The following is a 21,345-nucleotide window of genomic DNA, read 5'->3' as shown; positions in this document are numbered from 1 at the left end:
AAAGAAAGCAAACAAAGGCGCAGATGAGCGGAGACGTTGCGCAACCATCGGCGAGCACCAGCTCTTTTGATGTGTTGCGCAACATTAATTAAGTTATTAAATTAATTAAGTGTTTCCGTTTTGTCACCTGAGTCGACGTCATCCGACAGGATTGGGAAACGAAGGCGTTTGGAGTCTGTCAACCAAAGAGGCCCCCCAGGACTGACCCCTGGGGGGCCTCTACATGCACACAATGACATTCCAAGGGGGTTTGATTAAAGCGCACGTGGAGGCCGGAGCTTGACCAGAATCAGCCCAGAGCTGGACCGGCACCCTCAGGTCACGTGGCAAATCAACATTTGTGGGGGGGTGAAGTAAAAGTCGACCAGCGTGGCCCAACAACAACAAAGTAAACAGTGCAAATCGCCAGCCGGGGTGTGTGTGTGTGTGTGGGGGGGGCTCACAAAACAAGCCCACGATTTATTTCGTTTTTATTAATTAACTCGTCTCTTGCAGCCTCCCAGTATTTGGACAGCGTCCTCTTTCAAAGGACACTCTGATAAATCCCCCCCCACCCCCACGTGAGCATAAATGAAGCAGCTGTGGTTTCTGACCAAACCCCCGCAGCCGTCGACCAGCTCTGGTGTTCTAATCTCTTGGAGCTCCAGTATTCCCAACTGCTTCCGTCCATTTTTCCCAGCCCTGGTGGTGAACAGGCAAAGATCCCTTTGCCTTCCCCAAAACAGCCTCTGCTGGGCCCCCATAGCCTCCGCAGACCCCAGGTCAGGAGCCCAGGTCAGGGGACCAGGACAGGAGCCCAGGTCAGGAGCCCAGGTCAGGTGCCCAGGTCAGGTGCCCAGGACAGGAGCCCAGGTCAGGAGCCCAGGACAGGAGCCCAGGTCAGGAGCCCAGGTCAGGTGCCCAGGACAGGAGCCCAGGACAGGAGCCCAGGTCAGGAGCCCAGGACAGGAGCCCAGGTCAGGAGCCCAGGTCAGGTGCCCAGGTCAGGAGCCCAGGTCAGGAGCCCAGGACAGGAGCCCAGGTCAGGAGCCCAGGTCAGGAGCCCAGGTCAGGTGACCAGGTCAGGTGCCCAGGACAGGAGCCCAGGACAGGAGCCCAGGTCGGGAGCCCAGGTCGGGAGCCCAGGTCGGGAGCCCAGATCAGGTGACCAGGACAGGAGCCCAGGACAGGTGACCAGGACAGGAGCCCAGGACAGGTGACCAGGACAGGAGCCCAGGTCAGGTGACCAGGTCAGGTGACCAGGTCAGGAGCCCAGGACAGGAGCCCAGGTCAGGTGACCAGGTCAGGAGCCCAGGACAGGTGACCAGGACAGGAGCCCAGGACAGGTGACCAGGACAGGAGCCCAGGTCAGGTGACCAGGTCAGGTGACCAGGTCAGGAGCCCAGGACAGGAGCCCAGGTCAGGTGACCAGGTCAGGAGCCCAGGACAGGTGACCAGGTCCTTGTGTGTTGTCCTGCTGACACTTTATTTTAGCAAAAGTAGGCAGCAACCAACAGAAGCTGTTTTAGCTGCAGAAAGAATCCAAGATGGAGTCTCGCATGGCGTTCCCAGCAGGAATTTACTGACCTAACAGGGAAAACTCCTGGAAATCTGTCAGCGCCCTTGTTTTGGAATTATCGCCTCCATCATTCCTGTCATGTGGACCAATCGCCTTCATTTGACCCCTCGCGCCGTCGTCCGCCCCACGACCACGTCACGCCGGAGCTCCCAACACTCCCAGGAAAACCGACACCAGTCTGAGGAGCCCGGCAATCCCAAGCTGGCATCAGCGGCCGGGTCCCGGCGCCTTCTGTGTTTACATGCTTGGCGTGTGGCCGATAAACGCAGCCGTTGGGGTCGGGAACGCAGCGCCAGCTCCGCCGGTGCGCCGCTGTCGGAGAGCAACAGACGGTTCTGGTCTGTTCTGCAGTCCTGACACGGCGTTCCGCTGTGATCATCCCGGCCAAGACGCTCCGAGACACCTGCAAACAAGCGCCGTTTCCTGCAACCACGCGAGACGCCGCTCGGGTGATGTCGAACAAACGGAACGGGGCTTGTTGTCACAGCTGGGGGGGAGAGGAAGGTGGTGGGGGGGGCTGCAGGTGAGATTCATTCAATTTGCTGTCAGTCCTGCATATTCCAGGCGTGAAGGCGACTCCTGCTCACGGCTCGGAGCTGCTGAGCTGTCGCATTTCAGGTGCAGGGCTGCGGGGGGCAAAATGGGACTGGAGGAATGAGAAGAGAGGGAGGGGGGGGCTTGGAGAAAGGATGCAGAGAGGACAGCTGGAGAGGCACCGAGAGGGAGGGAGAGGCCGGCCATCGACTGCAGACATCATTTCCCAATGATTGCTGGAGTGTTTGGGGAATGGGGGTGGGGGGGGTGGGGGGGTGGGGGGGGGGGGGGGGGGGGTTATTGCCCTGATGCTGCAGCTTGGGAGGAGGCCATGGAATCATATCAGGCTGTCAGAAGGCTGCTTCTCCATCATCGGGGCTGTGAAACCCTGCACAGGCCTCCGGATTCCCCCGCTAATCTCCCCACAAATCCAGGAGCAGCAGTGCAGACAGGGACTCATCGGAGCGGCGTGGAGGTCCATCGGCACCGCTCCCCGAGATCAATAACGCCGACCTCCTGCAATAATGACCACGGAAAACAACCGCTTTGGCGTCCTCCGCCCACTCGCCCCATCGGAGGGGAAAAGGCGAAGAACTCCAGTCTTTTCATTCCATCCCATTCCCGACGCTCCTGGGTAATAAACCCAGAACCGCCGTGGCTCAACACACACCGTCGGACATCCAAACGTCCGCACGTCTACAGGTAACGAGGAAACGACGTCTATCGAAGCACAGGAAGTAGCCAGCGCCGCGCTACACCTGTTAGCCTGACAACCCCGGATTTATGCTGAGCACACACGAGGCGGGGAAGGACTGGGAAGTGGAGCGCCACCAGCTCTTTGATTAAAAGCAGCACCTTCAACGTGCTCTGGTCCCTGAGATCCCGCCGGGCTCCCACAACGGCCAATTCCAAATCTACTCCAGGTCCGCTGCCCGCAGAGGAGGAAGACGTGTTCGGGAAAAAAGGGAGCAGTGAATGGCAGGATTGAATGGTTTTACATCCTGGTGTGTATTCCATTAGAAGATGCAGAGTATTGGGGTTGGAAAACGAAGAAAGAAATGAGAAAAGACTTTAAAAATGTGAGAAAAGTGAGGCCGTTTGTCTGCCTTCCGCCTGCAGCTGGAGCTTACCCGCTATGGTGCTAGCGCGCTACACCGCAACACCTTCAGATGTCACAGATCGTTTTGACCCGACGTGGGTTTGACCACAGGAAGGTGGCGCTAGCTTGGGTATGTTGGGCACAGTAAAGAAGCCAGTAGCCATGGAAACATGAAAGGAACAGCAGTAAGAATGATGCATCGCTGGTGTTGACGGCCGTGCGATTTGTCCTGTTGGTGCTAGCGTACTGGACGGGGGACGGGAGGACGGATCGCAGTGACACAAACCAGGGAAAGGGAGCATTTGATGGGGATTCCTTTCAGATGTGGGTTAATACACTCGTGGCTCCTGGGCCGTCTTTGGCTCAACATCTGTCGCAGGCGTTGGCGGCACGGGTCAGGCCATGAATTATTATCGCTCCGCTTCGCTTAAACCAAGCCGTCATCAGCATCAGGAATTAGCGCGCCGCGCCACGGCAACGCTGCCTTTTCTGTCTGCTCTTCCTTATCTGGCCTCAGATTCCTGCACCTCCAGCTGAAGTCGTTCTTCAGGTGAGAGCGAGCCGACAGCCTGGAGCGCTGCAGGAAAGTGCTTGTGTAGAAAACCCTCAGTAGCCAGAGGAGAACAGCGAGTGGGGGGGGGGGGGGGGGGGCTGCCTGGGTTCCCATCTCGCTGTTAGTCACAGCTAATTTACATTCCCTTCCCGTGCTGCCGAGCCGGTGGATTCGGGAGCGGATAGAGGTGGTTGTGTTGGCGTGCTGTTTGCAAGAGGTTAGAGCGACGCTCACCTTCTCCCCAGTCAGGAGGGGCTGCGGTGGGGGGGAATATCGCGCTAGGCTGTAGCCGTTATGGCCGGCTTATTCCAGCGTTCGCGGCGCAGCCAAACCAGCATCTGGTGCGCTCATGTGAAGCAGCCCAAGAAAGTAAATAAGGATGCTACAAAGAACCCCAGATGTGTGCCATTGGGTCAAGGCAGAGCTTCACAGACCCATCAGTGCATGCAGGCTAAGGCTAAAGCTAACATACTGGCCTGAAACGCTGCTCAAAGGCAACCAGGCTGCAGTAATTACACCAAACACAAGCAGAAATAAAACGAACACACAGCACAATCGGTTCAAGGCTCCTTCGTGTCAGGGAACCATGTGTCATTTAGAGAAAATGGGAAAGAAAGCGCCTGGAAGTCGGCCTGCTTTCTCTTTAACGCACACCTGGCTCGCTGCTCGTGTGACTGTCAGAAAGGCAGTTTCAGGAAGTTCCAAACTTGAGTAATGAAGATCATCTCCGGCTGACAGATACCAGAGCGGCCTTTCCGACGGGGAGAAGGGCGCTGACGCGGATGTTTGTCTCGCTGCCTGGAGGGTTAGCGGCTCCAACATCCTGGGAAAGACGGGCCAAATCTGAAGAGATGACAGTCAAATATTCTCCGTTCAAGCTAGCTCACTCCGACTGATCAACGGCAACAGAATAGTTGTGTCACGCATATATAGAGAATACGGAGCCGGAGGCTCTTTTGTGGGTTTAAGAGGTACGGCCTGCTGTTGTTACATAAATGCTCCCACGTTCTGCCTGAATTCCAGAAGAGCTAAATAGTGGGAGAAGCTCAGCCAGAGCGTTAACGGTTTACATCTGTCAGCCAACGTGCGCTGGACAGGACTCGCTGTTGTTACTCATTTATTGCCAGCAGATAAAGTGCAAACTGAGACTATTATGGAATCTCTTCAGTCATGAAGTCCAGGAGGAGTGTTTGATGAGCGCTCCGGGCACGGATCCGTCTGCGGTTTCTGCTCAGCAGGCTCTTCAGAACACCTCTGCACCAAAACGCCAAGGAACCCAGACTCAAACCAGCTTAGCTAACGCTAACGCTAACGCTATTGGGTGCAGCAAACAGGAAGTTTGAGTGAAGTGTATCAGTTACTGGAATTAGCCGGAGTTTCCAGGCCTCCCCTGCGGCCAGGAGGCAGCGCCGGAGCTTCACAGCATATCAATCACATCTTAGGTGCTTTCACAATAAGCCGAACGGAACATCGCCAATGGACGGCCGGGGGGGATTTCACACGCCGCCGCTGCTATTTACGCTGCCGCCGCAGCTCTGGAGTCCACGACGCGCTTGGCTGCATTTCTTTCCCGTCCTTTGAGGGAACGTAATTGAAGTCTGTTGTGTGCAGGGAGATGTTTTTATCTATTTATTTTCCATTTGAATTCCCAACCAGGAGAGGAAATCTGGATGAGTCAGCAGCCAAGAAGGCGGTTTACAAGTCAGCCCTGCGTCGACGTCACATCCCGGGAACACCGCTCACCGTTTTAGCCGCTTCCAAAATGAGAAAAGCTAGCTTTTTAATTCGTTTGTGGAAAAGTGTCACCGGAGCATTTCGCCGACGGTCGGCGCGAGCGTGCGGCGTTTTTGCCGTGAGCAGGTCAGGAGCCAAACTCAAAGGTTGCAGCTGGGAGCGTTCCAGGGAGCGTTCTGGATCCCAACTGGAACATTCTTCCGAACCGGCGTAAGAGGTTTGGCGGGCGAGCGCTCATCTGTTCTTCAGCAACTGGTGGAAAAGGCTGCGTTTTTGTTGCTGCGGCCTAAAACAACGCCGACACGTGACCCCAGCGAAGGGCCCCTCTCAGCGAAGCCGTGGACGCTTCCCGAGGCGCCAAAATCCAAACGCATCCTCCAAACGCCAGATTTTCTCCTTTGTTTAATTTGGAAGAGCGTTCGGAAAAAGGAAAACTAGAAAAGGCTCCGTGGCTCCGCGGCGTTACTCAAGTGTTCCCTGGCCGTTCTCAATTTCAGAACTTGTGATTCTGCTGCTAAAATAAGTCCAAATAAGTCCAGGCCCCCGAGCCGCCTCCTCGCGCCCTCCGGGGGACGTCAGAAAAATGGAAATCAGGTCTTTTTTCTCCTTCTATCACATCCACTCAAAACACCAAATCAGACGCCAACTATCACCACTGGAAACGGCGCTGTGGAAACTGGAAAAGGGGAGGATTCAATCAGTAAAAATCAAAGACACTGAGGGTGAGACGAGGACGAGGACGAGGACGAGGACGAGGTCGAAGGTCGATGTTCACAACAAACATGATTGTGGATTAAGAGGCTAAAAGCGGCGTTGAGGAGCTAATCTGAGCAGGTCCAGGTCCTGTTCACTGTAATGGGCTGTGAGGCGCCATGTTCTCGCCTCATTCCTTTCGCAGGTTCTTCGATGGGGGCGGGGGGGGGGCTGTTTACAAGGAACCCCCCAGCAGCCATAATGTCAGAGAAACAAAATCTAAAGCACAGCTTGTTTTTCTTCTTCTAAACGGCCACCGTGGGACTCTGAAAAGGTGAACACAGCCGTGTTATTAAAGAGGGTCCTTAGAAAGCGGCCTTGGCCACATCTAATTATAATGTAAATGCAGGGGGGGGGGGGTTGGGGTGGGGTCTGAATCACAAAGGAGAGACATTGGCATTTAGATTATGCTCAACCCAGATTACTGATGACACCACGCGCTGCTGAGATAGCCTGACTGACTAATTGTGCCGCTGCTGTTCCATCACTGGTAATTAAACCAGTGATGGGAGAGCGACAGTGTCGTGTGAGCACAGTAAACACCCCCCACCCCCACCCCCCCCAACAACAACAACAACAACACCGAGACCAAAGCACTCACTTAAAAGGGGATTGGTGCACCTTGTACAAGACGGAGAGAACAGACGCGCTTGTTGCTAAGCGGTCGTCCTGAAGGCGCTCAGGAGAAATCCCCGAACCAGTCCAGCCCCCCCGGGGGGGGGGGGGCAGATGCCAGGAACAGAGCAGCCAAGACCAAATAGAAAACAGCGGAGAGGGGAAGAGGCGGTGGGGGAGGAGGAAGGGGGGGCAGAGAGGGAAACTGAGCAGAGAGGGAGGGTGAGTGCAGGAAGAGGTGGAGAGCAGGATGGAATAAATTGAGCTGATCTGGCTCCGCATCCTGAGGAGCCATTTGCATATCGGTGCAGCGGTGCGGAGGCAGGAATGTGCCGGCGCTGACAGCCCGGTAACCCACGGTACCGCCGACCCCCCCCCGCTCGTGCACGCACGCCATCTCAGGCTGCAGGTCGGGCGCCCCGGCGTGTTCCTGCGCCGTCACGTACAGCCGAGCGGCCGTCGGCTCAGATGTGAACCTGTTCTCCGGGGACGGGACCCCCGAATATCTGTAGGCGTGTACAGATGTACAGTACGTGCACAGGTGCACGACAGAGTGAGGAGGAGGAGGACACAAGTGCAGACAGACGTGATTTAGAGCGCCGTGTGCAGCTGGTCCATAAATATCAGGTTTAACTTGCCTCACACACACACACACACACACACACACACACCATTTTAGCCAAGCTAAGCTAATCGGCTTCCGTGGGAGCAAATTTTTATATTTCTTTGGATGTTTTTGTGTAAGATGTGACGATTTCGAAATGTCGACACAGATGACGGGGGTGGGGGGTGGGGGTGGGGACTTCCTGTGTGCGCATGGCTTCAGTTCCGCTGTCTGACTGTTTCCTGTGATTCATCTGACCGCTGCATAAATTAAACAGGGAGAAGAAACAAAGAACCTCCGGAGAAACAAACCAGGAATTAAAAATCATTCCATGAAGACATCACATCATTCCAGCCCCCCCCCACCCCCATTTAGGATTACGCTAAATTCCACGCGAGTAGAACCAAACGGGCCAAAGTGGCGCTGTTGCGCCGACATCCTCATGAAGACGCTGTCCGACGGCCTGCGTCACCTCTGATTCACCACCTCTGCACGTTCACAACCCGTTAGCATTAGCGCTCACGCTGCCCAACTCTCGCCGCTCTGATGGGAGCCTGGGCCCGGTGGCGTGGGTGAGAGCGGCGGTTCCGACCAAAACAACAGAACAGCCGGGGCTTTCAGAGGGAGCAGCTCCGGTGTCCTGCAGTTCTCCCACATGCCTGTTCACCTTTGGCGCCCCTTGTTGTTGAGGGCGGCGGTAAACATCCGAGCAGCCCGTCGGGTCAGGACACCTGGCTCATTTGCCTGGAGGTGGACTCGGTTCAAGGTTCCAATTGGGTCTGTGCAGGCCGGCTGTCCGTCACATGGGAGGAGAAATGCTGATGGGCCCGTCAGCTGTCAGAGGGAGGCGCGCACGGCGCCTGCACACGTGCGGTCGGCGCTCTGGGCAGCGGCGCCGTGACATTGATCCAACAGACCCGTCGCCATCAGTCTCCCTGCCGGAGGCAACTGGACTGTTGGTAAAAATGGAGATGGAGTCGTGTCGTCCTCACGTGACGCGGCAGGTGCACGTCGATGTCTCTGACGTGTCCGCGCACGCGCGACCCGTGATTAGCGGACCGCTCACGCCGTCTACCTGCCTCGTGCGCACGCGGCAGCGCACGTTATTTCCCTCGCGGGGGCTCAAGAGGAGAGGCGTCGCGTCGAGCCTGGTCCGTTTTGCATCGTTGTTCGTTTCTGTCGTCCGGCCTTTTTTGTTCCTCCGAGCTTTTACGCCACAGACGGCGAGCTCCGCCCACCCTTTACGACACACGCACGTGCACTTCCTCCACCAGTCAAACCCTCCCGCCCAGCCAGAGAGAGACTTCAAACGGATGCTGAGCAAATAAACAGAGGCTGCGGGGGGGGGGGGGGGGGGGGGGGGGGGGGGGGGACGTAGCGGGGAGGAAGTAAAGCCCTTTCCTGATTAACAGTTAGCTGTCACGTGTAGCATGATAATGCTTAAAGAGGCCATCATTTTAGAAGAGCCCCGGTGGCTGCCGAGGTGGGGGGGCTGCCAATCACCCTGGATATGCCACAACGTGCAATTAGCTTCCCTATATGCATCGTTTGTTAGCTTAGCAGTGTTCTGTGTCACACACTAATTACCCACATCCACGGTTGGCGTGTGACAAATGCAGCTCCTCGCCGCGCTCCTCGCCGCGCTCCTCGCCGCGCTCCTCGCCGCCGTGGCAAAACTGTTGATTCTGAAGTCGCGGCGGCGCTTTCTGTTAGTGCTTCATCAATGTGGACAAACTTGGGAATCATCATCTCTGAAAATCTCTTGATGCTTAATCCATTTTGCTCACCCAGGGTTTGTCTCCTTCAGCCGTGCAGCGGTAGCCTAGCCGCCGAGCAGCAGATGCTATTGATTTTCCCCCCCGTTCTCTTTCAGGAGCGGGGGCGGGGCGGCACAAAGGAACTACAGCTAATGATGGAAATTTTCAGAAAGACTCGGCGCTCTCGGAGGGAGCTGTGTTAACGCTCGCAGCGGTTCGATGGATCGGACGCGGGGTAACCTTCGGAACAGAACAGGTATTCAGACGCTGTTTTGGGCATCAGCAGCAGGGAGCTTGACGCTACCGAAGGACCTGGGCTCGACTGGGAATACTGGATCTACAGTATACCAAAGTATACCGATGCTAACAGAATTCTATATTATATGAACAGACTGATGCTAACAGTCACATTACCAAACTGACACTCACCACCACATGTGTGAAGTTCCCATCCGCAACATTTCCAAATCAAATCCACCTGTCTGCCAGCAGCTATGCTACCAATATGCACACTGAACTCTGGCGGTTGTTGCGGGACAGTCTAATGCATTTCTCGGCCTTTGGGCAGTTTCCCAGTGCCAGCAGTCGTGGTCTGCCCTTCTGCTGACAGGTGGGCGGCTGTTCCTCTTCGTCAGCAGGGCCTCGACGGACCACTGGAGGACGCACAGGGCAGCGGCGCTGTAGCGGTGCAGCTAGCAAGCTGGAGATGCTCAGGGGGTTTAGCCAGTGCTGAGTAGCCATATATTCATTGCAAAGTTCATAATAAGGACACTCAGCGCATCCCATGTGGGACCAGGAATTGTTTATTACCAGTTTTGGTGTCGACCCCCGGCTCTTCCAATCAGGCCATAAATAACTAATGTTTAGTAACGACATCAGAATGAAACGGGCAGACACGACTGCAAAATCCCCGAGTCACTCGCAGGTAATTTGACCCTGGATGAAATGCCGCGTCGACCCTTCCGCTCACTCCTGGTTCAGTCCTGACTGTATTAACATCACCGTCACCTCTGTCATGCTTCATCAGCCCTTTTTCCTCCACACGGACCTTCGTTTTGTTGCGTTTCACTGTTGCGTAACTTCCATTTGGAGCTGATTGTGATGTCCAAATAATGAGCCCGGCGCTAGCGTGCGCTCCTCTGACTGCTGTCTGTTCCTAATTTCCAGGTCAAAGTTTAAACCCAGAGGAAATTAAAGTCTTAGGGCCCCGCGACTTTAGAGGGACTTGCTTATTTGACTTCTTTACCGTCATTTCTGGTCTATATTATGTTGACTCAGAAATAAGCGTCACTTAAAAGGACGCAAGCCAACCGAGCAGCCCCGGACCCTGAGACAGCCAGTGCAGTATTTGATGCGGGTTAAGAGCCCATGATCGGGTGCTGGGGGGCGCTCACAGAGAGCAGAAATTCATCAGCGGCGCTTCAGCCTGCAGAGCTGCATGTAAAGTGGGTCAGCTGTGCTCCTGGAGAGCTTCACAAGCTGCTGGAAGAGAAAGGCAGCACACTTGGTAATTAGCAAGAGAAGGAAGGCAGGTCTGGGGGGGGGGGTTCAAGCAAGAGGAGGATGAGAGAGCGTGTGGGTGTGAAGCTGGACTGGCACGATCCTGCCAGATGAATTTCTTGTGGTTTTTCCCCCTCCAAATCTGGGCTAATATGCATGTAGTCTTTCATTTGAGCTCCCAATATTGGGCTCGGTTGTGTTTGCCGTATATTATCCTCCCTCCCCCACTTCCTGATGTCATCGTCTAAGCAGAATCCGATGTCCGCCTTTTGGACTCGTTTTCTTTGTTGTGTTCTTTTCACATTTGCAGATAATACGCAGGCAGAGCAAACACATTAAAAGGACTTCACACATGCAAAGCGCTTCCAGATGACCTTTTCAGGAAGTTTAATGTCAGCGCAGTGAGATCAGCAGGGGGGGGTTCAGTCTCCTCACGGTGGTTATGCTAACGCTTTCATTCACAGACGTAAACCCGTCTCTGCGACAACTTTATAGATTAGAAATCAGGCAGAAAGGAAAACGGCCTCATCCGGGCCAAAGCGAACGCTGCTATTCCGATGCACCTTTACAGGCAAGATCAAATCGGACCCGATGAAGCTGGAGTTAGAACACAAGAGTAGCTAGCGTGGCGTGTGGTGATTAGCGGTCATTTCCAGCAGCACAGGGCTCAGCTGGAGTTGATCAGCGAGTGCATCTCACGCGTCCCCGCATCCTTCCCTGAAAGCTCCGACGCTCTCAGGCAACGTTCTGGGATGCAGAGGAAGGAAAGGGTGATATCAAGACTTAAGAACTCGGGGTGTGAAAGGCAACGTGTCCTCCTTTTCCCTGCTTGTGCAACGGACAGAATCACGTCTGCCGCCAACAAAAACCAGCTGTCTGATGTTAGCATCACAGTCGGCGCTCATAAAACGATCATCTCTTCATATGAGGGCAATTTGTTGACAGAAATCTTATGCACACATGCATATTCATGTAACAAATGGAGCGCTAGCATATCAATGGAATGCTAATAATGGTTTTATTCCTACCTCAGAATTCTATTAGCTGGTCATTTCTGACTCTATACTTGTATAATGGACGTAGTCGTGTCGTTTTAAGGTGCTAGCCTAGCTTGAGGAAGCCATTAGTCCACAGAGCTCATGACCAGAGGTGAGGGAGGACGGTAAATTGAGAGCTTTGTCTGCAGCACAGGTCTGTCTCAATCTGTCATCATTATTAATTAATTAGGTATCTATCTATAACTCCTTCCCAGAGACATGATCTGAGCTGTACTGTGCTCCGTCTGCCACATGAAAAAGAGGAAAATGATGCTGCGCCGCGGTGCAGACGGAGCAGCGCCTTGTTAAAATTCACGGATGTGATGTGATGGACAGATAATCCATGGACTGGAGCTCATCCTGGAAGGCTTCTCCTGGCCCTTTGGCAGCCGGCCGCTTTCAAACGCCTTCAGATTTCCATTCCTTTCTGGAGTGTCCGCCGAGTCCAGTTTGAAGCCATAAAAAGGAAACTGCTCTCTGCACTGCTCTCCTGCAGCAGCCCCCCCACAGTAAAACACACCCTCACAATCTACATTTGGTATCTGACAGGTTCCTGTGTTGTTTACTCAGGCAGTCTATTATAGAATACAGCACCCGAGGGTGAGCTCAGCATCAGCAGCCTTCCATTCTGCAGGCTGCTGATCCCCCAGTGAGGGGGGGGGGGACAGCTCCAGCCTGTCTCTCTTTAGTGGACACTCCATCATCTCCATGTCTGTCCTTCTGCTCCCAGTGAATCAAAACAAGCTGATTCCAACGTTCCTAGCTACGACTGAGCTTCCCTCTACGGAGATCTTCCAGGGACGCCCTGCAGGCTGCCGGGATCGTTGCCCCTCTGACGGATCAAAAACAGCAGCTGGAAAATCAATACGGGCAACAGGAAATAAAAGGATGAGGGGCGACGCTGGTTTGAATACATTAAAAACTAATGAAACACCAGGGGAGGTGGGAGCAGGGGCAGAGATGATGATGATGATGATGACGATGATGATGATGATGCTATTCTCCCTTTCAGCTCCTTTAATTAAGCATTTGAGAGAATTCTTCAATAACAGGTGCAACTGAAATATATAAATCCTGAGCTTCATGAGGACGTGTCATATATAACCAGACTAGGGCAGATGATGTTTCATTTAACAGCAGACTGCCCCCTGGTGGCAGGCAGCAGAAAGGGAAAAAGGCTCCTCCCCCTGTTTTAGATGGCCCATCCATCCAATTCATTAGGTTTTCGGGTATTTTAGGTCATTTTTTCACTTTATTATGGTCATTTGAAATGGTTTTAGCTACTTGCTAATAACAAAATATGCCTCCTCAGCACTTCAGAGAGCTCAAGCGCCACATCCTTAGCATTTATTCGTCTGTAGCCATCGAGCACAAACATCCAGCTCAGTGGAGTGAGCCACTTACTGTTGTTCAATAATCCATTTGCCTGCCTCTGTTATTGGCATGACTGTAATTCCAATCACAAGGACAGGACAGGGAGATAAGTGAGGAGCTCCTACTGAAGGCTGCCAGATAGCGACATGCCTGGAATCAAATAACGCTCTCTTGCTGCTGCATTAACCAAGAACTGTCTGCTCCATTATGGCGATGGGCAAAGGGAAGCAAGACGAAGGTGCAGCCTAGTTTCTGACTGGAGATGAAGGCTGATTATGGACACGGATGTCGCGCATATATGTGAAATGTTTAAAAAAAAAAGGCTTTGCATGAAGGAGCCTGAAGTCAAACACATTAGGCAGGACACTAACGTTACTTATTGCTGTTTTGCTGTCTGATAGAGCAGATGAGCCACAACACGACTGACAAGGCCGTGATGCCAGCGCCGCCACTGCCTGCACGCCAACGCCAGCAGGATTACCATATCACCAGGCAGCTCCCCAGCACACCATTACTTGCTGCCTCATCTCATTAGCATTGCAAATGAGCCCCAAAGCTGGAGCGGCGATGGCAGCAGCGGAGGAAATGGGACAGAATTATCAAATTATGTAAGAAATGTGGAGCGGAGCGGCGGAGAGGCGGAGCGGCAGAGGTTACGGAGCAGATATGATCTCCATCATATCAGGTGCTGCATGTTTAGCCACAACGAAAATCAACATTTCAAAAAACCCGGCTGTTCTGATGCATCACGGAAAGCGGTGGATGTGATTAATTGCTGGTCATCTTGTCATCAGCCCAAGTCTCTGACAGCTTTAATGCCTTTCAGGCCGAGCAGCGAAAACCCTTCATTAAGCCGCGATGCTGCCGCCTGGTTTAATGGTTCTAATGCCAAATGATTCCTTTTCTCCAGTCAATCTTAAAGCTTTCTGCACTCTTGTTCGGCTTCATTACTTCAACCTGAGTTATGTTTAATGGCTGGAGACACTTATCCACTGTGAGATGGTCTCCTCAAAGTTGCTCGATGGCAGCTGGCGAGCTTGAAGGCTGCGCTCACGCACTGCTCAAGGCCTCCCGGCAGTAAAAGAGGGTACATGTCGTTCTCTATCGACTCTCCTGATAATTGGGATTATTATGACTGCAAAAAAAAAGGTGCAAATAACAGAACATTTTCTCTCATTTCGCTCTTTCGGAAATCAAATCGATATCTGGATGAACAGCTGATCCTTCAAGGGAATGGTGCGAAGACGTGCTCCGACCATCCCAGAAGAACATCCGTACCATTGAGCCGCTGGTGATAAAGAATGGAAGCCACCAGGAAGGAGCTGGCCAGGCTCCCTCGCTGAATAACGAATCCCCCACGATTCAGGGGAAGGAGCGCACGTAGCGGCGTGTGATGGAGTCTGTGCTGAAGCGGTACGAAGGGAGAGGCCAGGAGGAGGGAAAGGTCAGCCTGGGAATTAAGCGCCGCTGCTCATCGTCTGTTAAAGTCAAGGTCAGGACCTCGTGTGGCGTTTCTTCTGGAATGACAAAGTTTGGCTGATGTGTGGGGTTAACTGATCGTCCTTTATTTCTGACCTTGGGTGGAAGGAAAGGCCGTCACGCCACCTGCATTAACGGAGCACATTCCCTTCCCTTTACAGCCCTACCTGGGAAACAGTTCACCACCAGTCTGGGAGGCTTTGGACCAGAGCTTCACTGGGAATGGCGGGTCCTAACGTGACAGGAAGGTGGCATAAATGCAGGCAAACCTTCTTTTTCAGTGGTGGAGCTTGTTAAAAACGCCCCCCTCCCCTATAAATCAGTCTGGCCCTCACATGGTGTGAAGGCTGGTCTGGAGCGTTAGCTGCTCAGCCCAAATGTGGGCCTGAACCCCCACCACGGGGGGGTCAGGCTGCACATGGCTGCCTCAGCGCTGCTCGGCCCAACACTCGGTGGGGGGAGACACAAGGAGCCCTGTAGTGCGGTAATGCAATATTCATGGTGGGGGCGTGAGCGGAGCAGTTAAACACAGCGCAGTTGTGAGAAGACCTTCCAACCCTCGATCAGGGTAGCAGCTGCTGTTTGGACTCACTCGCCTCTCCGAATCATATCCTCTCATCCAAGCATTGCCCCCCCCCCCCCCCCGCCCTCCCCCCGATCCCTCTCTTCTGCCTCTCACTCAACCATTAATTTTTAATCACAACTTAAATGGCTGCCTTGGCTGTGGCTGTGGGGGCAGCGAGTCAAGGGCTCTTGCCTCTGGTTACAAAGCAGGAAATAAATTTGAAGAGATCAAGCTAAACATGGAAGGCGGGGGGGCTAACTGGAGAGTACACACGGGGAGGGGAAATATCAACTTGCTGATGCCATTACAGCTTAATTATAATTTCAAGTATTCTTTCCCTGGCTGGTGCCACCGCTGTAGGACACTGACTGAATAAAGACTGATAGCTTTAAAGGATTTGACAAAGAGAAAATGAGCTCACTGAACTGCAGCAGAGGCAAAAACAGCGGCCCATGGCCACACATCCTCCCCAAAATATAGAGACATGCGTGAAAGTATGAATTATTTAGAGTTTTGTTTCTCTGTGTGATGAAGAATTCCCCTTGGTGGCCAATATTGTTAGAAAATACTCACAAAGAGCTGAGCTGAAGTTAAAAAAAGGAGTTGTACAGCAGTGAGGAAGCAATAGGTAAACTGGCTAAATGTGGCTAAATGTGGCTAAAATCCCCCTGTGAAGGAAACGGTGCGAGGCGCCGTGTCAGGAAGTCAAGGTGAACGATTAGTAATCTTCTAATCAATCCATGTCAAAGGTTTGAGTCAAAGTGCTATTGATAAGAGAAAAACAATAATTCCTCCCTGGTGGTCAAATGCTGGATCTGCTCCAACATTTGTGAACACAAACGCAAACAAATTTATCCCCAACTTTCACGGGAATACCGTGTTTTTTAGCAGTAACTCTGCTGGTGAAGCCAGTTGTAGCAGTCGTCAACGCAATGACCAGCAAATTCAAGACCAAACCAGGACTTAATCGCACCCCGATATTAATAAACCCAGCTGAGAGTGTGAGTATATGAAAGGAGGAAGCACTTATTCATGAAGGACAAGGCTGGGTGGATGTTGTCAGGGGGGAGACAGCACTCAGGTTTTCCCTGCATTATTTATTTTCCATATTGGGGGTGGTCTGACCTTCTCCTGTAATGAGGACGGGAGTCACGGTCTGTTTGGCGTCCCGGGGCAATGCCTCGCCACCGTGTCCCGGGATCACGGTGCAGCCACGCAGGCCCCGACACAGCCACTGTTTGTTCAGACTTCACTTGGACTGTAAAAGTCAAGCCTTGTTGACACATCTGCGCGTCTCTCCCCGAGGCTAATGGCCATTACATCTGTCTGCTTTTATCGGAGGGAGAGGAAGCCGACGAGAATCAAATGCTCTTCTGAAAACGCTGACAGCTGACAGCCTCCTCGCGTTGGGAATGGCGGTGTTGCTTTTTCTCACGGGTGCAGTAAAGATGATTACAATGGCTCTTAAAGAGACCCCCATGACCCTACGGTAGCAGAGCGCCAATGTTTACGCTAAAACATCTGTATTTTCCCAGAAGCCGCTCCTTGCACCACCAGCTAACCTCTCTCAGGCGTGACAAACGTCAGCACAGCGGACACTCATCCGCCACAACATCAATGATGCAACGGTGGCTCACGTCAGGCCACAGCAGCTCTTAAATGCTTTCAGAATGTTCTGTGGCACCAGTGCATCATTTGGGTGGCTCGGTGGGCTGGAGTCAACATACAACCCCAGGAAAACCTGGCTTCAGTGCTTCCCAGCACCACATGAGTGTGCAGCACAGGCGGGATAAATGATACAAGTTTGGCCAAACTCTACCGACAATTGTTATGCTTATAGTTATACGGTGATATTAATTTTAGACCATATTGCCCAGCCTTACAGCACAACAATAATACATTTAAACAAGATAAGCTTTGACATTCTTTACTTTGAGTGTTTTTTCCCCCCACTCTAGCTGTTTAAAACGTGTCAGTCAATCCATAAGAGTTCAAAACTGACACTAATGAATGTGCAATTATTGATTTAAACACCGTTTTTGCTGAATTAAACGTGTTTCTCATATTCACTTTGTATTCACATAAAAAAAACATCACTGACTGGGGCACCTTAGCCGCCCGAGGTGATCCATCGGTCATGTCTAGTTTAACATCCTCACCTCCATTAGCTACTTGAACTTTGGAAATAATCCACCGATTGATTCTCGGTTTCTAACACGGCAAATTAACAAAATCGTGGTAGCGCGGCTAACTCCGTTCAGGCTAACTGGCGGATGTCCGAGTTGAACAGAGACACAGAGGGGGAGAGAGAAGAGTAATCACTCACTAATCAAGGACATCGATCTCAGTGTGAGCACATCTGTCTGCCCCCCCACCAAGATTGATTACTCTGACGGCCAAAAACAGCCAAAACAGAATAGGGTGAACAAAAGGAGCACCAAGGAAAGCGCACACACCAACGGGACGGTCCAAAGACTCAAATACATTTTCATCGATTAACACAGCGCTACGATTGAGTGTGTGCTGAACAAAACGATGGGGCCGTTCCAGCTGGAAGAGCCCTGACTGAACCAGTAAGAGCAGTTCATACTGTGTGTTCCTCCGATGACCCACATAAATCGAGAACGTGAGGCCACAGAGGAAACACACACTGCTGTGTGTGGTGCAGCAGGCAGGAGACGAGTGGCTGAACTTTCAAACCCTCTGTGCCGCACTTCTAATCCAGGTTTTGCTGCATTTTTGCACCGGGACTCGGGCTTTATTGAAAAAAAAATCACAGTATTTCACATTCACGGGCCAACAGTGACCCAGAGACTCAGACACAGATGCAGGCTGTTGGGATTCCAGCGCCATATGTTTGCACCGAGCTCGGAAACGCAAACAGATTTCCCAAATGCAATCATAAATATTCCGCTTTACAATCAGGGTCTAAAAATAGCATCTGTGCACTTTACGTGACACTGAGCAACAATCTGGCATCTTGAATGCTGCTCGCAGGGCGCTGCAATGACTGATAACAGTGATAAAGCTCGGCCGAGATAAGGAGGGAGAAATCTATTGTAACAATAAAGACAAATTCTTCACACTTTACTGAGGCAGGAAAACCAAGTGGTTTCATTAGCAAGTGTTGCTGATAAAACCTCTGAACTTAAGCAGGATCAAATACTGAAATGCTCCCATGCAAAGCTCGCCTCCAAGAGCTCAAAATTGTTAAAAACAGATGGCTGTTCAACACATTTATCATCTCATAGATGATCTGCTCTTGATTATGGATATTCCCCTTCTTAAATCCTCATTTAAATACAAAAGCATGACAGCTGATTGACTGGCTGTCCTCCTTTTAAACCTCATTTTGCATGCGTTCACACTGGAACCGCAGCGAGTGTCGGATGTAGGAAGTCAACCATCCAGAAATTCCCGATCACACAACTGGAGCAATTAACACAGGGAGGAATGATCTATTCCATTAACGCAGTGATTAGCTTGACAAGGGTTCAGACGGAGGCTGCTGCGCGCGCGCACTTAGCGTGATGGTGCTGGAATGGAACATCTTCGTGAAGCAGTTGATAATTGTGATGTTGTGACTGCGAAACAATATTTGTACCTGTGCAGCGGCGTGCATTTCTTTGATGATAACACTAGAACCCACTGAATTCTATAGGAAAGACCTGAAAGCATTGCAGCAAACATGCAGCCCATGATGAGAGGAGGGGAGAAGTCATACTATCGGTTTATTTTCTTTCAATGTTTTCATTCCCACAAAGCGAAACAGATGGTTTTTTTTTTTTTTATTATGGACTGAAATATTGTTGCTGCAGAATATAATTCAGCATGCACAAGTGTTGTTCTCAGAGCTGTAAGAACAAGAAGAGCCAGTATAACCGAGCTTATTGCTCAGGGCTTCCTCTCACTCCCATATCGGTGTGCTTTGGTCTCAGCTCTCTCTTCTCTGCTTCCCATTAACCGGCTGACAGATCAGTAATAAACACAGCCTGTCACCTTCAAGGCTTGCCTCATATTTACTACAGAACACATGAAACCCAGCTCTCTTGTTCCCTCTCTATCTATCCATCTATCCATCTATCTCTTCCCTTCATCCACCGGGTTCACTGGAGCTGAAACCTGATTTTTGGCCCCTGCCAGCAAATTTGGCTCCGTATTCCAGATAGTGCAGAAAAAAAGACATGAATATTAAATGGAAAATCCATGAATAAATAACCAAAAAGGACTTCCAATCGCACTAACCCTTTTTCTTTCTCCCAGCAGTTGAAAAGCACAGGGGAGGAACAAAGAAGGGACGGTGGGTGGGTGGGGGGGGGGCATCCTGACCACCTCAGGAGAGAAGGTGTCCATTTGTGAGGTAATTGGCTTTTTCTATACTTCTGTCCCAAGATGCAGCGATTCCACACAAAACAAAGAGGTAATCAGGAGGTAAGAGTGCAGCTGATGGTTAGCAGCGTGGAATTTAACGGCGAGCTATTTTCCAAGGGAATATGATGTGTTATTTTCATATGTGGGGCAACCTGAGGGATAAAAGCAAAACACACTGCAGCGGCTTGATAATGAATGCGTGGAAAATGCAAATGACATTGAGAGAGCACTGGAAGAGCGCTGTGTGCAAAGGATCACACTGAACACGCAACAAAGCAGTAAAGAGGATCAATTATTTGGAATATATATTCACTATATTCCCTTTGCACATGGCTGTTACACAGGAACAAGTAAATATAGATTATCATGCCTCAAGTGAGCCCCATAATGGTGAGTAATATGAATGGCATCGCTTTGAGGGCTCAATATTTCTTCAACAATGAACATGGAGCCAAACCAGAAGAAGAGCTGCAGCAGCTGGTGGTGAAGATGAGAGGGTGAACTGGATGTTTTGATGATGGGTTGAAGCGGTAACTAGGGGAAACACGGTCGTAACACAGGGATGGCAACGTAAACAACATATGTTATTCAAGATTTTCCTACCATCAATGTAGGCATGCTCTTGATGAAATCAGAGTCATTCATCAATACATGCTTAATAAATCACAGGATTCCTCATTAGTCTCTTTCTACCAACGTTCAGGAACGGTTCTTATAATCTGGTGTGAGTATAAAAATGCTAAATGCTGCAACTGCGATCCAGCGCTCAGATTTCTCCAGCTAAAACATCCTGCCCTCAATTCTGGACAATCGGAAAAGTGGCTAATAGTAAATATTTAGGCCATGACCAGGGGGAGGAGATGGTTTAATAAAATCCTGGGTGGAGGAAAACTGCTCCCGTGTTGGAGAAGGTCGAGGAGCTTGAGGAAATCTGCTAGCTGCGTCCAATCCCAATGGAATGCCTGCGCTAGTCAAATTAAATTGCCAATCGCGCGAGGGAGTCTTGTTAAAAACTCTTTGTACGCGTTGCTGAAGCATGTTAAGCACAGATTTGAATGAAAACGCTCTCTTGACCGTTGCATTCTCCCACACAGCACGCCTGGCTAACCTGAAAGCACCTGACCGATCGATGGACAGCCGGACAAATAAATGAGGAAAGCTTCTTCTGATAATAAGCCTGACCTGTAAAACGAGGGCAAAAAATTGGCGTCTCCATGTCGATGCTGGCAGCTCATCGCAGATCTCTCATGAGGCAAAATCGAAGATTATTCATCAATTTTCTATGCTGAAATCAATTCCCGTTGTTGCCGCTGCATGACGACGCGCACGGCAGCAACATCACAGCAACATCGTGCTCACTCAGCAGAGGAAAGAGCTGTAGCCGTTGGCTAAACTTCCGAATCTGGAGCTCCATAGGAACAAAGGAGGACTTATTTGTTTATTTATTCACTTTTAACTGGCAGAGGCTGTGAAATTGGACAACTACAGGCCAGTCAGGGCAGCGCATCGCCAACAATCTGTCAAACCAGTATGGACGCGTCCGTCCATCACAACAGGAGAGGAAGATTCAATCTCCAGTTTCACCTACGCCGAGCAGATCATCGGCTGGTGATTTGATTAGTGTATGATAGCTAAAGTGGCTAAATGAATTCAGTGGACTCCTGAACGTTATCTGAGAAAAAAGAAGTGAAACCTGTGTTAAGCCCGAGGCTTAGGGCAGGAGAACTGGGTTATCGACCTTTGCAACGACTCCAGCCTGCGCTGATGCTCAGATTATATATGTCGATGACTTACGCAAACACAGATGAAAAG

The 21,345-nt window shown here is 51.4% G+C and overlaps 1 protein-coding gene across 1 annotated transcript in view; it reads right to left on the bottom strand.

The window, feature by feature from the left end:
• trip4 (thyroid hormone receptor interactor 4) overlaps window positions 1-21,345 on the bottom strand; it is a 43,966-nt gene that overhangs the window by 859 nt on the left and 21,762 nt on the right. The window contains exon 13 of the mRNA XM_029846197.1: window positions 4,399-4,587. Within this exon, the coding sequence (XP_029702057.1) occupies window positions 4,466-4,587 (122 nt within the window). The 3' untranslated portion in view covers window positions 4,399-4,465. The remainder of the gene's footprint in view (window positions 1-4,398; window positions 4,588-21,345) is intronic.

Source organism: Takifugu rubripes, chromosome 13 (assembly GCF_901000725.2).
Source record: "Takifugu rubripes chromosome 13, fTakRub1.2, whole genome shotgun sequence".
Lineage (NCBI taxonomy): Eukaryota > Metazoa > Chordata > Actinopteri > Tetraodontiformes > Tetraodontidae > Takifugu > Takifugu rubripes.
Note: the sequence above shows the minus strand (reverse complement) of the source record. Positions and strands in the feature narration are given on the sequence as shown.